The 17,331-nt window shown below is 41.2% G+C and overlaps 1 protein-coding gene across 2 annotated transcripts; it reads right to left on the bottom strand.

Moving 5' to 3' along the window:
* Positions 1-1,245: 1,245 nt before the first annotated feature.
* Positions 1,246-16,163, bottom strand: alkbh3 (alkB homolog 3, alpha-ketoglutarate dependent dioxygenase). 2 transcript variants are annotated; one of them, XM_088611122.1, is made up of 10 exons: positions 15,928-16,163; positions 14,766-14,858; positions 14,382-14,470; positions 12,868-12,902; positions 10,098-10,145; positions 9,710-9,813; positions 7,922-8,010; positions 6,159-6,368; positions 5,594-5,692; positions 1,246-1,604 (listed from the first exon to the last, which is right to left on the bottom strand). In XM_088611122.1, the coding sequence occupies exons 2-10, from the start codon at positions 14,854-14,856 to the stop codon at positions 1,440-1,442; spliced, it is 930 nt and encodes a 309-aa protein (XP_088467248.1). In that variant the 5' UTR covers positions 14,857-14,858; positions 15,928-16,163; the 3' UTR covers positions 1,246-1,439. The 2 variants fall into 2 exon arrangements, with proteins under 2 accessions (XP_088467248.1, XP_088467246.1); XM_088611120.1 differs by lacking the exon at positions 15,928-16,163 and adding an exon at positions 15,664-15,715.
* Between the last annotated feature and the right edge of the window lie 1,168 nt (positions 16,164-17,331).

Raw genomic sequence — 17,331 nt, 5'->3', positions numbered from 1 at the left:
ATGCCGGGATCGAGTTTAAGTATAATATCAGGTGTCGTACAAACATTTAAAAATAGATATCAGAGCAGACTGCGACTGCTAACGAGTTCTCAGTAAGGTGATCATGTGCTCCCGTTGACGCATTGCAGAGCATTCTTCATCCGAGAGAAATCCAACGTGTACATACCTCACGCCAGTACACGGTGTTCACAATTATTCACTTAATGCAACAGATAATGAAGCAAAACATCTTCTTTTCCTAGTAAATCCTGCCTTTTGGCTTTGGTATTTCTCTGGTTGGAACTGATACTTGCTCCTCTGAAATGGAAAAGAACTCCAAGCCGTACTGGCCATCGTGTGAGACTTTTACTCTTTTATCTGCTTATCTCATTTAAATGTTCCTGTAGGATTAAGATCTTGAATCGCTACTGAACCAATTACTGTTTCGCTATAGGAGCTGATTCTCAGGTCACATACAGGATGTCATTTGTTTTTGGCCTTCACCTTCCAGCTTTCTAATGCATATCACAGAGGATGAAAAATTGTATTATCCCATCTTCAGTGCACACTATATTCTATATTTACGTTTTAATGTATTCTTTAAACAGCATTCAGGACAAATCTGCTTCGGAGACATTTTCATATGCAATTAAAAATGTATTTTTTTATCCATTCAAAATGAAGGGCATATTATGAAGTGAAACATCATTCCCATCATTCTAAATGCTCGTCTATACTCGTATTTCTTTAATGCAGCTACATACACAGTAAACTAAGGTCCTCCTAGGCAGGGACCAAGTACACACTGTAAGTAACTGGTCGTCTTGCAGGTGAAACATTTCCGAGGCCTACAAGACAGAATGCCATCATAACATAATACTGCAGAATAAAGACCACATGACTCTGAATCACTCAGTTTGAGAAAGTCCAGAGTGTGTTGTTCACTATTGAAAACCACTGTGATTCACAGTCATGACCACAGATCATCCAAATCCAGTCAACACTCCTCATCTGAGGAGGATGTCTCCCTAGTATTTTTTCTGCTAATTTAAAATAAAGTTGACTTTATGTCTAATGAAGCTTCAAATCTTCATTGAATGCAGAAGAAAACTGTGGTTCTTTCTAATGGCACTGTGACACTCACTCTGGACTCAAAGATTACCATGGGGAAGTTTTGTAATTGGTTTCTTGTTCTCATAAAACAGACAAAGCAAAAAAACATACTAAACCTTCAAAAACATGGCGAAGAGAGCTCCGCAGACACACTTTGTAGAGGTGATCTAACATTTTATTGTGTGTTTAGTAAACCACCCTCCTGATTTAATTATTTGACAATTAACCAGTATTTACATTTATCATACATTGATTTAAACTAAGACGTCCAACAATGACTCCCAGTTAGAAAGGAAAAAAAAAAATCTGCAATAAATTTTTTGCAGTGCATGTGCGTTCAGTCAGTTTCAATGCAGACTGTTTCTTGAAGAGCCGGTCCTCTTCTGCACAGAAGCTCTGTGGGCCTTCCCCTCCGCCCATCTGTGCCTGCCGAAGCCCGGCTCTGGGTAGACTGTGCGGAAGGTCAGATTGATTCGAGCACCTCTGTCGTGGTATTCTTTAGGAACCCGGTGCTGCCAAAGCAATTAAGAAAATCAGTTTTTCTGCTGTAATTAATGGGTACTTAGCCCAGCAAAGATCCAGTGCAGCAGAAACACAGATCAGGGATACTTGCCAGGTTGGGCATCGACAGTACAGAAGACCAGTGAAAGAATTTTGCAGTATCTGCCTGAATATGTTCCATGTAAGAGACCATAACATTTTTTTCTTGCAGTACAAAGTCATTTGACTTACAGTTTACATCTCATATGTTCCTTTAAGGCTTGTATTTGTTAAATTGAGTATACAAAAAAATATTTCAGAGCACGAAAAATAAAATGGGATTTAGAATGTGACTGTAGACTGTTTGACATGTTTCCAAATTAAAGAGCTTCTGTAAAACCAGAATTGGTTGACTGCTGTTAAAATTGCTTATGCGTCTCAAAGAGCTAAGATTGGAAATATAGAACCGCTGGAATTTGTCAACTTGCAAAATCTGGTGGATGCATAAAAATACAAATAGGCAATCAGCCAAAAACAAATTAAAAATATTAAAAAGCTTTAAGTCAATGTTTATTGTATTTATTTTCAAAAGGTTCATTTTTATTGAACCGTTCTAATGTTAATTCTTTGGGTGTGCTGCCCTTGGGCATAAGGCACGGATACGTTGGATTGGACGGCTGAACCAGCCCTTGGTGCAGCAGAATGTGCTCTAGGGAAGCTCACCAGCCTGGTGACAGGCCAGGCCGGGCCAGAGCCCCTGCTCATGGAGCCAGGCTGCTGTTGCACAGGGCAGGGGCTCGAACCCCTGCTGCTTTTCACTCCAGCCCGGCCCAGTTACCTTACTGAAACCTAACGAGTGAACTAACAAGTCACATGGTTGAAAAATTTGAAAGTTTTTTCTTCCTTCTCAGACATCTGGGATTTTGTTTTACTTCTGACTTGCAATAATTAAAAGGCAACTTCCAACATGTTAAAGAGGTGAAAACAGTCAAACGGCTCAAACTGGTCTTGTTATTAAATCCTTATTAATGCTCTTAATCATTTAAGGGTACAGCTGTGTGTCTAAGAGCTCGGCTGCAACTAAAAACAGGAGACCAGGACCGGGAGCCCCAGGGAGAGGACCTCCGGCTTTATAAGAAGCAACGATTCCTCTTAAAACATTCTGTGTATAGATGTAGAAGCCTCTGGTCCTGAGGGATGGAAGGTTGTTTATAAAACGAAAGAAAATACTTATTTTTTTAAAGAAGGTGGAGCTATATAGCTTTGCTTAGAATACAGTTACAACAAACCGTAGTTTTTCTATATTTGCACTGTTGTCTGTTGTGTATATTTGCACAATGTCTGTTCTTAAAATTAAGGAAAATAAGACCTTGACACTTATTACATCTTATCTTCCTTATTAGGCATTGGTTGCACAAAAGGGAACATTCGTTTGTTAAATTTTTGGAGCCAAAGAAAACAAGTTTGACTAAAAATAACTAATGGAATTCACAGACGTTTTCAAACATTATCAAAATGAACCAAATATGTAACAACATGACTCTGAATGGGGGGAGGTGGGGGCTTGTTTAATCATAACTATCATTTTTAGCCAAAAACCTTTTGGCTAAAAATGCAGTCATCAAACTTCCCAACAAGGCTGTTAATGCAGGAACATGTTTTGGATCACAGTGACTTATGGCTGCTTTTACCACTGTGTACAACATCAATACTTCATAATAATCAATACATAGACTTTTGTGTGCTCATGTTGTATGAAATCAATTGCCAAAATCCTTGATCACCTTTAATGTTGACAACTTTTCAAACATGTTAAAATGGTTGCAATGTAATTATCAGGCATTGTTCTATGAGCTACAAGCCATTAAAAGTTTGATACACCCTGGACCCAACTTTTATGTGGTCTGAACTTGACAATTTGCACCGCGACCTGACAGATGCAATTGTAAAGCTCTCAGAGAGGCTTTGTTATAATTCCAGGAAGGTTCTGCGAGGTGTTGAAGAAAGCTGCGTGTTTCTGTGACATTCGAACTCACTTCACTTTATGAGCAGACAATTACAGTTGACTGTCTTTTTGGAAAGGATATAAAAAAAAAGAAGGCCATTAGCTTATCTGGCATGACTGACAGTTTAGCAGATAAGTGACATTTAATTTTAACTAGTCCTTTATTAAACAATCCAACAGTTTGGGCCTCAGGTTGGTGAAACCTGTTACAGACGCCCCTCAGCGTAAGGAATTGTCTCCCGTTCTCCATCTTAAAGGCGTTTTTATAAGTTTCCAATCATGCTGCCCCCCAGTACTTATTTCACTGCTGAGTATGAAAAAGTCTCCTGGGAAGGTCTTATGCATTTCCATAATATTTTGGATATTCAATAAAATTTCCTCTGCATCTGCTTTGTTCTAGACTGAAGAGATTTATCTCCCTTAACCTGTTTGTAAATGGCTGCCCCCTGAGACCAGAAACCATTCTTATTGCTTTTCATTGCATGCCTTATAAAGCTATTAGATATATTCTAGATGAGGTGCTACTAGTGTGCTGTAAAGCCTTAGCATACCTTACATGGGTTTAAAATCAATACCATATGTTATATAAAGTGAAATGTTTATGTATTGGAGCAGGGATGTGACAGTTTGGAGAAAAGGAAAAATTGCTGGAGGAGTAAATAAAGCAAAGATCATTAAATCATTTAAATCATCAAAGAAATGTGAAAAAAATAACTCAAGGGGAATGAACACTTATGCAATTAGTTATTTTCACTTCGACATTATAGGGTGTTTTGTCAACCAATGGCAAGAAATCTTAAACATACCATGATTCCGTATGGTACCAATAACGTGGAAAAAGTCCAAGGGGATTCATAATTTTGATAGACATTTTATGTTCTAGCATTGTTTTTCTAAATTAGTCAAACATAAAAACCTACAGTAAGACTGTTCTACAGCTTCTTCAAGCTCAGTTTTCCCATTTTCGATCTAGACTTGTTTTCTCTCCCTGCACGTAATGCTCTTCCACTGCCCACAGCAAACATCAAGTCTGCTTTGCTGCTGCTACAGTTTTTTGTTCTTATGTGGGTATCACCTGGAAACTGAAGGCATCTTTATGTAGCATTAGAGAAGGACAAAACTGCACAAACATCTTCAAAGACGCACTTGTCAACTTCTATAGTCAGATGCCTGTCACTTGGCATCTTTGCAAAGGATCCTTTGCTTAGACTTAATCCTCTAAACTAAGGAAAAGAGCTCTACCTGATGGCCATTTCTGATCGTGAAAGACTAGAATATTAGGGATTCAGAATCCTCCATTCTCTATGCCTTTGGCAGAACTTGTTTACTGGAGAGGGTTTTGACATGCATACGACAGTTTGATGACCTAAAAAACGCGTCATTTCTTTCATTTTGATATTCCTCACAGAGGCTGCTCATTGTTCCTCCTTAGCAAATCAGTGTATTTTGGGGCTGAAAGGTCCAATCTCCTTTAATAGATCATGTGGAAAAAATGTTCCTAAAAATAGGTCTGCCATTCCCCTAGTGCCCTTTGTTTCTCAAAATAGCAGTAGAAAAGGACAGAATAACTAAAGTTGTTTACTGGATCTACCAGCTCAGTGCAGTCAAAACCAGTTAAACAGAGCAGAGCCTCATTCAAATCCTGGTTCTTTTAAAATACTGGCTTATGCTGTTTGCGTAGAAGGAAAAATGAACAGGATATTAGCTAAAAATACAGCAACACACTACAATTTTTTAAAGTCAACTGAGTGGGGCAAAAAACAAGAGGAATGAGTTGACCAGGGCACTGGAATCACCTTCCAAAGACCTGATGATTTTTAAAAGAAAATCTAGAGTTGAAAGAACAAGGGAAACCCATTCGCGTTCTTGTAGATCCCTTGTTTGTGGGACCTCTTCTCTGCCAGCCAGGTATGCTGACGAACGGGAGAGCACACCGCAGGACTCGGGGGGGGAGTAAAAACACACAGGCAGCCAGCCTACATGGCGTGGGCTGGAGAGGCAAGAGCCTGCATTTACCTGCCAGTCCTCCTGCACCGCCCCCTCCATCAGCAGGAGCGTCCCATGAGCCAGCGGAACCCGGAGCCGCTCCACATACGTGTGGTCACCGCGATCCTCCTGCCACACAGCACAGGGGGAGCAGAAGACAGGTTAGTCCCACGGCCCATTAGCTCCTCTGGCTGCTCGGTGCAGGGAGCAGACAGAAGAAACGATTCCGCATCTGTCTGAACCATTTCCACTTGTCCAATCCAATGTTTTTAAGAAGCACTTCTACGCTGTAAATGCAAATTTATGCAAAAAAGGAATAGCCAGAAATAAGCAGTTTTCTGGTTTTGTTAGATCAGAAAGCTCATGAGGAGGAGGTTTCTGATTAGAGCAGATCTTAGGAGATCTGGTGCTGTCTTCGCCCACAGTGAGTCTGCACAGCAGAAGTGAAAGACTTCCTCTCTGGTTTGAGCACAGTTCAGCCCGGCTCAGACACAGCCGGCGCTGCAGGGCGAGACAGCAGGATGAGCCCCCCACTGTAATGCCAAGGAACCCACTCTGTGGCGTCAAACGCGCCAGCGGAGGCGCTCTCTCTCACCGCGGCGGGCTGCTTGCGCATCTGGAAGGTGCGCGTGTCCCCGAGGCTGAGCGAGGCGATGGTGGGCCGCGCCCCCAGGGAGGGCTCCGAGTCGCTGTGCCAGGCGATGCTGTCCTTGCCGTCCCGGTACAGATTGCACAGCAGGGAGTTGAAGGCGTGACCGGATGCCAGCTCCACCTGCCCTTTCAGCTCCAGCAGGACGGGGTGCCACTGCCGTGAGCACACAAACAAAAGAGTCGTCACCGTTGTCTCCGCTGACTTCCTCCTGCTCTCCAGAACCACACCGACAGCAGGATTCAGGCACGCGATGAGCTCTGCCGCCTATCAAAAGGTTCATTACTCTGCAGTAAAGTGGGACGGCAAGAGCGACACCTGCAGGTCACACCACAGAAAATCACCCTCTTTGTGTTTTTAAGGGGATAACTCTGAAAACGGGGGCGGCCTCTGACTTTGATTTCCTGATTCATCCGTTTCCGAGCTAAGTCTCCCATTGTGAAGCAAAGCGATCTGCAGCTACATTGGGCTCATTTCATCTCACATGAATGTGAAGTTAAAAATAATATTAAACATGCATATACCCTTCACTTCATACATTCTGCCCATAATCCAGAACGGAGGAAACCGTTTTGCAGTGGAGGCCTTTTTTCCTTACGCTGATACAGAAACGGGGGGAAGCACCAGGCAGAGCTCTTCACATATGAGAGCAAACCCGCGAGAGGCAGGCGATGCACTTGGCTCAGAACAGATTTCTACACATAACATGAAGAAAATAAATATCTAGAGCTCATTATTTTGCAAGAATAATAAATGAAACAGACAGTAGATTAAAAAGAAAAACAATTCAGAAGCCAAGTTCTTTACCAAAATCAGTGTTCAAGAGTGCTGGATAATGTTTCTGCTGTAGTGATGATGAGCTAAGATATTGAAAACTGAAAAAAATCTCAGGCTCCTAGGAGAGTTACAGGAATTAATTAAAGGAGCCCTGGCCACAATAAATCATCTATGTTGAAACTTCCAAGCACAAAAATGAGTTCAAGTTGAAACAGGGTATTAATTGTACCCCAAACCATTGCTGTTTCACCACTAAACACATCACATTCCACACAGCTCTCTGCAAATATCTTCCCCTGGTGTTAAAAGGCATGGAGTCCGCCAGCAGCAAACCTCAAAAACTCAAGTCATATCTTTTGTAACCAAGACTACCTCCGTATTCTGCTGAGCAAGTCAATGTTAATGAGAAAGCCTTTGACCATGACAATGCCTTCAGTACCACAACCCATAGTCTCCCTAGTATTCATCTGACTATTCCATCACCAACTTGCCCTTTTCAAGCTGAAGCTCTAGTCGCATGGGTGTTTAAGATGAATGCTCTAGTCCCTTCTTGTTGTGACAGCTATTGAGGAATCACCAAGACAACAAACATCACTAACATTACCAGCCCTCCTACCACAGACTAAGAGACAAGTGTGATAGAGTCTTAATAGATGGACATTGAAACAGAGCCACCAGGTTCTGCAACACTCCAGCACTCACAGCCCTAAGAACCTGGGTGCTGGCAGCAGTCATAGAGTCATAGTATCAAATTACAAATCAATGTCATTTTGGGCCAAGATTGGCATTGAGAAACAGATATTCTCTGAGCATATGAGGTTCCTGTTCTGCGAGGCAGAGCTCTTGCACCGAGAAATTGTGTTGCACTGAAAAAGTTTTTTGTTAGCCAAAGTGGTCTCTCACCACGTTCCCAGATCAGAAGTCTACTATACCTCCGGGTTTGCCTGCAGGGTGGAATTTGAATAGGTGTAGGGCAGCTCTCCAAACCAGCACGTCAGCCTGGGCTCATCATATAAAACCCCTGCAACCACACAGAGCACAAACTCAGGCCGCAGTTCACCGACAGCCCCCTCCGCATGTGACCGAAACAATGGCACTGTCTAACCTGTCAATTGAATCGCAGGAAAACAACACTATCCATTCAATTATCTAAGGCAGGATGAGATCAATTACTGGGTCAAAAGTGATCTTACACAGCATGGTCAAAGAAGCCATCCGACAGATGCCATAAGAACAGGTGAAATTCTAGCTCTCTAAAAATACTGAGAATAATAAATAGCTTCTCCAAATTCAATGTAAAAAATAGGGAAGATAAAAAAAATAAGATGAACAGTTTCTCACGTGTGCTAAAGCAGAGTACCAGAAAACACTCAGGCACAACGATCAGCCACTGACCAAAGTGGAAGGCAGTATTTAATAGAAGTTTTTGAGTCTAGAAAATATTTTTTTTCGTTTTTTTGTTTTACATTTACCATTTGTTTCTGTCACTGTTTAAGCTGATTTAGGTGCTAATTTTCCCATATAAATGCTAAAATTGCTACAAATCGTTTATTTTAGTAGTAGAGAGAGATGTCTTACTAGCCTGTGAAAAAATTATTGTAGTGGTTGTAGCTGGGTCAGTCATCAAATTCTCACATTTTCTGGAAATGCTTAATTTGCAAATCTTCATGCATTATGGCAGTGTTTCAAGTTTTAAAAAGGTGCCAAGCACTGTGAATTGCTAAGCATGCATGTTTTTGATAAGCACAGATTAGTGAAACTCAGTTGTTTTGACAAAATAAATTGTTTTTTTTTTAACATGAACCCTTGTGATTTAAATGTGATCATTATATCATGGTATCTGGTGGACACTAAATATATAAATACAGAATGCAAGCAAGAAGAATATACACAGTTCCCCTTTTCACATTTTGGATAAATTTCTGCCATTTAACATAGCTGCTAAAAAGTGCTGCCCACTCATGTTGGCATCTGCATCAGAGCCTGACAGGCTGAAATGAAATGGACCAAAACGGCCACAAAGTACTCTTCTTAAATTAAGAAGTGCACAGACTTTATGGAACGAAACATTCGCAAGTCTATAAACAAAGCATCACGGAAAAAGCCACAGCTCCCATCAGACTGGCAAAGGTTCCAAAGTACACATTACAGTTGGATTTGTTGCATATTCAGGAAAGCAATTACGGACAACTGCAAGAACAGGCTGGCGCCTACAGGAAAGCTGGGATACTAGCAGACATCTCGCAGAGTAACGAGATCCAACTAAAGTCACCGAATTTTCTTTCGATAAAAGATGAAAAGCTAAAATATATGCCCCGGATTTTAAACCCAGTATCCACAGCCTATGAATTGTTTTTTTTTTCCAGCATGATGAAGCAGGGCAGCAGTAAACTTCAAAATTATTTTGAGCTTTCATCTGCCAAGGCAATTTTAGAAACAAAAACTAGTACAACACTCTAAAAGAAAAAAAATATTAAAGCACATCAACATCTGCCTATCAGGCTTGGTCAGAGATCTGCTGAGCTATGTTCCTCTTTCATTTGCTTGCTCTGTGCAAATGGAACCAATTGAAGGTATTACACACTTGAAAGGTCCAGCATTTAAAAGCCTGCAGCTGGCAAATCCCAAAATGGAACATCCTGCCACAGAACGGGAGTTACTGCACGTCAGTTTCCCTGCAAGGGCAGGAGAGCGAGGTGCAGGAAGAGAAGACTTCGTACCCTGATGCATGTTGGACTTCTGCTGCCAGGGAAGCTCCTCCAGGAGTCTTGCGAACATCCAGTCAGCCTCACCAACAGAGAGGAAAGAGGGAAACAGGCGCAGCCTGTGGGCACAAACCACATGAATGAGCAACTCCCCAAGCAAGCCTGATGCTCCATAAGTCTTCTCCCATTAAAGAAACAGACCAATTAAAATACTAAAGGTTCCTTACTTTTTTACCAGTTACATAACCCAAGAATAGTTTTTATGCATTTTTCCTGTCTCTGGAAAGTATAAAGACCCCAATACTTCCATCCATCCATTTTACCAGCTTTACCATCAGTTCTCACTGTGGTGAGCAAGAGCAAGAAACTGGGCTGCGAAGCTTCACATAGCCCTCGTCCTCACCTGGAAATGCCTGTGGGGCCTTGGCTGATCACAAACTCTCCCTCTTTCCTGGGCATGGGCAGAAAAAAGAGAAATATCTCAAAACCGGGCCCGCTCTCCTGCTGCAAACTATCTGGATGAAACCGTACTGTGGGCATCAACTGTGGCCTCCTTTTCTTTCAACCAGCAGTCCAGAGAGGCGAAGACCTTCCTCCCTCTGCACTGCAGAGGCACTGCACTGCAGTCCCAGGCCCTTGAGCTCCTGCTCCTGATGGGGCTGTAACCTTCACCAGATACCAGGGCGTTACGGGCCTGGTGGCATAGTCCTCAGCACTGCTGCCTCGCTGCCTCGCAGCTCCGGACCTGGGGTGCTGTCTGCATGGAGTTAGTTTGTGCTCCCCGTGTTTGTGTGGGTGTCCTCCTTGTGTTCCAGTTTCCTCCCAGAGACCAAATACAGACTGGTATGTTCACTGGGGGCTTCTGGGATAACTGGCTCTGGTGTCAGTGCGAGCGTGTTTGTGTCTGTGTGTCTATGTTAGATGAAGCAATCAGAAAATGGTTAATGGAAATAGCAAATTGCTCCTTTGATTGAAACACGGTGCTGCACACCCACAGCAAAAAAAAAACAATGAAATAACAGAAATGATACAATGAAGGCAAAATTGAAAAGCATTACTGCATAAGTATTCAAACCGTTTTCTGTGGCAAACCTAAATAATGTAGGTGCACAAAATAACCTCAACAAGCTTCAGAGATAGCCAAGTTGCCTTTGTGTGCAATAACAGTGATCCATATGATCGCAGAATAAAATCTCCTCTATCTTAGATTTTCCAGGCTTGCAGCTGCACTTGCTTCTAAAGATGTTGCCACTGAATATCCAGTTCCAGTTCATGTGTCTGAATACTGATGCAAACCACATATTTCCATTCTCTTTAGTTTTGGCTGACACCTACTGTAACCTATCTTAGCTTTAGAAGTCATGAAAACAAACATTACAGCAAGGCTCTGAATATGGTCTGAGTACTTTTGCAAGGCGCTGTATTTTCGGGTGCATAAAACAGTTAAATCAATGTAACGCAGTTCAGACAAATGTGGCATGGATTTAGAAATGCCAGGAACTGCTTTACTAACTACAACACACTGTTCTCGGTTTAATTTTATTCACACTTCTACTGTAACAAGATGTGAATATAACCAAACTCACAATGTCTTCTTCTCATTCCACTTATAGTAAGAATGCCAAATACAGTACGTCTGTTTTTGCCTCAGTGGTTATCTGAGGAATTTAGAACACTCAGATTTTATCTCAACTAGGATTCATGCTTCACTTGCAGCGAGGAACTGACAAAAATTGATCCTTTCCAGGAAGAAGTGGCACACCAGTCCTCTTCTCCATAAGCTCTTGAAAGCCACTGTCACTCTCTACATCCCTAGTCCAGGTGTGTATCAGCCAGTTCCTTGCCACAGACCCTCACTGTGCAGAGTCAGAGAACTGTGCCAAGCAGGCTGTGCTTCTCTCATGACAAACATAGGCTCTCTATTACATAAACAGCCTCAGCTTATGCCTGAACTTTCTGTTTTAAAGGATTGGAGAGCTCTTAAGGTTAAGATTAAGCTAAAAGACATTGCCAACACAGCCTCACATGTGTGAAAAACTCTGACACCAATGAGTGTTGTGCAGACATGTCTTCTTATCCCCCCCAAAAAAAAACATTAAATGTAATCTTGAACAAAATCTTGAAGACCCCCAGCAATAAAAAAATTGTTTTACAAAAACAATGCTAATACAGAATGAGGATAGAATGACTAAAGCACCCGCAGAAAATTAGATGAAAACATTTTCTAAATTATATTTAGCCTGCAATAAAGAAGTTACATTAAATAATACTTAACTTAATTTAAGCATTAAAAGCAGGAACACGCGTGTAAATTACTTTTATTGCCAGTGTCGCATCTGAAAGTACTTGCAGACGGTGTGATACAAGTAAGAAAAAAATACTTTATGTTGCAGTAAAGGCAATTAAACAATCATAAATCATGATGGATTTTGACCCCACTTAACTACATTCCTTATGAAGAGAGTATTCTGTTGGTTTTAATCCACCTCTTTCAACATGGTTCTGTCAATGTAGGGTTTGTGTAGTAGACTTGGGCCTTTTGGCTCACAGCAGGAGATCATGTGAGTTTTGAGTTCACTGAGATTTTTTCATAGTGCTGAAAACGATCTTGGGAATCAAACCCATTCCAACCTATCTAGGTCAGGAGAGGCTGACATCTCTGATGACTGCGGAAGATGTTGATGCCATTGCTGAATGTATAAAACAGATGCAGGCAGTCTGATCCTGGTACTACGTCTATCTAACAACTACATGTATATTCAATCTTTTCTCTCTGTTAAAGGAAGTTTAGAAAAATAAATTTTGACTATTAACCAATGTGATTGACTGCTTAACAGTCTAAAAGAGTGTGACCCTTTTAGACAAGAGCACAACATAAATGATTTTGAACATATTTAAAACATTCTTTAAAAAAGTTACTCCAAAACTCGATACTGTAAAATGGAACATCATCTCTAAACAGACTTTTTTACCCTTAAATATATAAAGTATTGAAAATTATTGCTAGGGTGTTCATCACTGGAATGCTCCTTAGTGTCCCTTAGTTTGCTATAACTACAGTCTTTTTGATTAATTTTCAATCTATCTGAACACAGTACACTTGTTAACTACTCAGCAGCAAAAAGTAAAAAGATTTACATGTAAAAAGGGAAAAATGAGCCAAGCATACTCACTCAATGACTTTCTCTGCTGGGATTTCCCTCCTGAGCTGTTGACAGAGAGAAGAAAGACTAGATCAGGCCTATATCCTTAGAAGAGCACAATAAAGTCACACTCCAGAACTCAGAATTTGACACAAATTGATCCCTTTCAGAAAGAAGTGGCAAACCACTGTCACTGTTTTTATCCCTAGTCCAAGTCCGTATCAGCCAATGTCTTGCCATAGACCCCTCACTGAGCAGTCAGAGAACTGTGCTAACATTTTAGTTTTAGAGAGAGGGTAAAACAGTGCACAATGATTTGCCACACAATCATTAGTTTTTGTTGTAATTCTCAGGGTTACGATGCAGTTACAAGCCCCGTTTTAACTGTAAAACAACCCTGCAGAGGACTAGGTGTTAGGTTACTTTCATATATCTGATGTCACAAAAGTTACTCAGTAAAATCAAGTTTGTCCTATTTTTTAAATGAATGTCCAAATAAAGATGAAGATTAAGAAATCTGTACCACTTTAACTCAACTCTTTCTGCAGGATTTAGACTGCAGTTCCCTTTATGGGGGTTTCCTCCCACAATATATGGTAGGTTAATTGGCTGCTGTATAACTGGAGTGGAGTGTGTGTGTCTGTATCTATATCCATGTGTGTTGAGCAACAGATAGGCATCCTGTCCGGGATGTATCTCCCCTTGTGCCCAGCTCTTCCCAGGATAGGCTCTGGTCCACTGTGACCCTGAATTGGATAAGCAGGTACTGAAAGTGATGATGATGATTATTACAGTTCCCAACAAGTCATCTCAGGTTCTCTGGCCAGCAGCTCTAATGTGTGATCTGGCACCACCTGCTGTCTGATTCACACCAGGCAGAACTTGTGCTTTGTTGCTGGACAGTGCAGTCATCTGACCAATAAGTTGTGGTACACAGACTAAACAAATTTACAATCAATTTCACACCTATGACAGAAAACATAATGACTGGAAGATACACTAGGCTACACAATGAAGGTTTTGACTGTGGGATCATTCAAAACTACAGCAGACCCTGCAATGGCACCAGTGTGGCATAGTGGTTAGGGCTCTGGGGCTCTGGAATCCTGCTTGTGGATTCAATCCCAGGTGGGGACACTACTGCTGTGCTTTTAAAGACCCTTACTCAGACTGCTCCGGCAAACCCTGCTCTATAGTCTCTCGTGGCATAAATCAGATAACTGTAGCCTCAGGAACAAACTGTGGATTGAAGTGTTAGATCAGGTCTGAGAAGAACAAGTTACAGTTACACCCCAGAATTTAAGGGTCTCAAAACATTTTGAAGAGAAGGTTAAATGGTGCACAATGAGCCTAATTATTAATAACAGAACTACTTAATGTGTAAGAGACCAATGAGCCAAATAGCCTGTGTGCATCATACATATTTCTTGCAATTGTTTCTTCATTGACAGTTTTTAGATATTAAGGGTTTTCATTTTTGGGACGTGCTCAAAAAATCCCCACGAAGAACTATCCTGCTGATACATTCATTCCTCAGCTCTCACCTGTGTTGGCTGTTGGAACTCAAATTTCGCCTCTTCCGGACCCCAGCAATTTGGGGCTGTAGAAGGCGAGCTTATTACACCTGGGGTTTCTGAAACAGCACCCAACATGTTAAATAAACAAAACAAAGGGGTTAACAAGATATCCCTCTGAAACAAAACAAAAAATCCTTTGTTCCACAGATGCATTTAATTAGCCTTTTAGTGCTGTGGTAGGTTTGGTCACCTACTGTCGTGAGTCATGCTGAGTTACTGGCTGTTCGTACAGTATATTCTGATTTATTATAATAACACCTTACATTTAGAAGTGATCAAGGGTTTCTGATGATATGTATTTTAGTGATAACAGAAAAACAAATAAACAGGTAACTGGATAATTTCACATACCTCTAGGGTTAGGGGCCTTTGGCAGAGCTCTGGCCCAGGCTCCTTGGACTCTTGCACGCTGTCTCTTGTCTCCCATCTTCTGGCTGATCATTGCTACCAGTGGAGTACAAAAAAATGGATCTGGTATTCCACCCCCCAAGAAATGGTCGTTGTAGTAAAGGTACCCTGATTAAAGATTTTATTGTCTCCTGAGGGAGTTTTTTATGGACACACAGCAAAGTGATTGAGAAAGACAAGTGATTACAGGTTTGGGCGGTGCGAGAGAAGGTGGTTAAAAGTAATTACTGGCAATTCGAGCATCATTCAGGCAGGTAGTCTGTGAAAACACCTTGCGGATCCACATTAGTGCACAAGTCACACCAATACATCTTGGCCGCTGGTCAGGATCTCAGACCGAAAGAGCTGCTTCAACGCCTGTCGTTCAGTAACAGCTTTTTACTGACACCTACAGATAAAGTACCGAAGCAGACCCACTTCGTTTTAAATTTTCTTGGTTCTGAAATGATTTAAAGTCTTCGGGTGCACTCCGTAGAAACTACAGCAAGGCGCAAGGCAAAGGCAAGATAATCAGCGATCAAGAAATCATTACAATTATGGAAAGCACTCATTCCCATAGCTGATAAGAACACGAACCTGAAAGCAAAACTGCTTCTAACAGCAGAGTCCGAGTCTATTTCAGTGTTAAACAATCACAGCACTACAAATACCCACCACAAATATGTATCCAATTATTTTAAAGCTTGACATGCTAATTTGGAGTATTTTTTTGCGCAATTTACATAATGACGACGCGACGAGCGGTACGTGCGGAAAATAAAATTTCAAATGATACATTTGATAACATCGCTAATGATATTGTAAATATGTTTTTCTAAAAAGCAAAGATTTGTATTCAAACCTGGAATATCACATTGCCGTGTTATTGAGGTGTTGCAAGAAACAATACGGGAGGGAAAACGAGTCCCACAAATCAAAGGTTCCTACCTATAAATATATATTCCGGCTAATTATTACATGTTCGTGTAAATACTCATGTATACACAATAGCAGTAATATAGACGTGTTCGAAATGGTCTCACATTCGTGATACTGATAATACTTTCCTGATATTGTTCGAGTCATTTTAATTCAATTTTTACAATATAAAAAAATCACCGTTTACCAGTTAGCACAATGGGAGTGGCTCAGTCGTTGGTTTATTGCGACGAATAAACGTGCTCTCCCAGACTTGAGGCTAAACTAGCCCGAGGTGAAATGTAGTCAGGACACCAGGACTGTTACTCCCACTCTTACATAGAGCTACGGCAAGGACCAGGTAGAGAGTTATCATGAAGATGGCACCTCCTACAGTATATCCTACTCAGCACTGCAGTTTGTCCCGTTACCGGCCTGTGGAGCTGGTTTGGATACTCGGGACACAAGCAAAAGCGCCGCTTACAGGCTGCTTGTTCACGGAGGTCTCCCAGCACCAGCTCTGCTTAGCCTGCGAGAAACCTGGTAAACCTCTCTCGCACAGCTGAGGGAAAGGGGAAAAGGACACCTGTGTGGCAGGACCGTTCTCCACTCCCCCACATGCATTACAGAAGAGCAGGGCAATTCCTCAGGCTGCTTCCGAGACGCGTATGGTTGGGCTTTGGTCTGCATTTGCCTTAGGAGGAACCACAGCAGTCAGGCTGCAATGTACAGTGTGTCCTTAAGGAGAATGGGAACTACTCCAACACAAGGCTACATTTCTGGTCATCGAGGACCATACTATGGATGTTTTAAGGATCTCCTTTGATTACCAACGATCAAGTTTAAGACTTTGAAAAAGTGTAAGAGCTTTTATAGTTGCTGATACAAGAGTTCGCAAAGGGAGGTTGCTTAGCTACAATCAGGTGCTTCAGTCCTTTCCCCAAAGCAAGTCGTTTCTATGCTCATGTACCCATGTTTAACAGAATTCTGTTTTGATTAGAATAGGTAACCCTGCCTTATGTAATGTGAGGATTTTCAAAATCATGAACAAGCTCTAAGAATGTGCATTACAAGACAGTGGTAACAGGGTGGAAAAAAAAAAGACATCTACTTTACAAGATGAACATTCTTATTAGTGTTCTTCATTCTCTATTCTGTTTCTATGTCATTTATTCTGCATGCTTAAAGAATAAAATATTACTGTGTGAGAATTCAAACTGCTGAATTCATGCTTCCTCCAAGTCTTTTTCCACAATGGCTTGAAACCGAAACATGAACAAGTAATACTTTCAGTGAACAGACCAAGTCAATCTTCCTTAAAACTCATTGCTGGTGACTTCCAGGTCTACATCTGCTAAAAACCAGACATTTTTAGAAGTAAAAAATCGCTATATGAATTGTAGGCGACTTTCTATTTAATGCTATTGTAAGACTTTTCTATATCTCAGGGTTTAGTTCCATAATGAAATTATCTATTAATCGACAGGCAGGAAAAATGGGCCAGACCTTTTCTTCTGAAAACCTGTTGCAGATTTACAATAATTAAAAGATGACTTTCTGAGAAACATGATGAAAATAATGTGAAGTTAAAGTAAGAAAAAACACACCAGGC

This window comes from Lepisosteus platostomus, chromosome 18, assembly GCF_059453375.1.
Source record: "Lepisosteus platostomus isolate fLepPlt1 chromosome 18, fLepPlt1.hap1, whole genome shotgun sequence".
Classification (NCBI taxonomy): Eukaryota; Metazoa; Chordata; class Actinopteri; order Semionotiformes; family Lepisosteidae; genus Lepisosteus; species Lepisosteus platostomus.
This window is presented reverse-complemented; position numbering and strand designations above follow the sequence as displayed.

Coding starts and splice junctions, on each gene's coding strand:
- alkbh3 (XM_088611122.1), bottom strand. CDS start 14,856: ATGATCAGCCAGAAGATGGGAGACAAGAGACAGCGTGCAAGAGTCCAA. Junction 12,903..14,381: donor AGTTCCAACAGCCAACACAG/GTGAGAGCTGAG, acceptor CTCTGTCAACAG/CTCAGGAGGGAAATCCCAGC. Junction 9,814..10,097: donor GGCCCCACAGGCATTTCCAG/GTGAGGACGAGG, acceptor TTGTGCCCACAG/GCTGCGCCTGTTTCCCTCTT.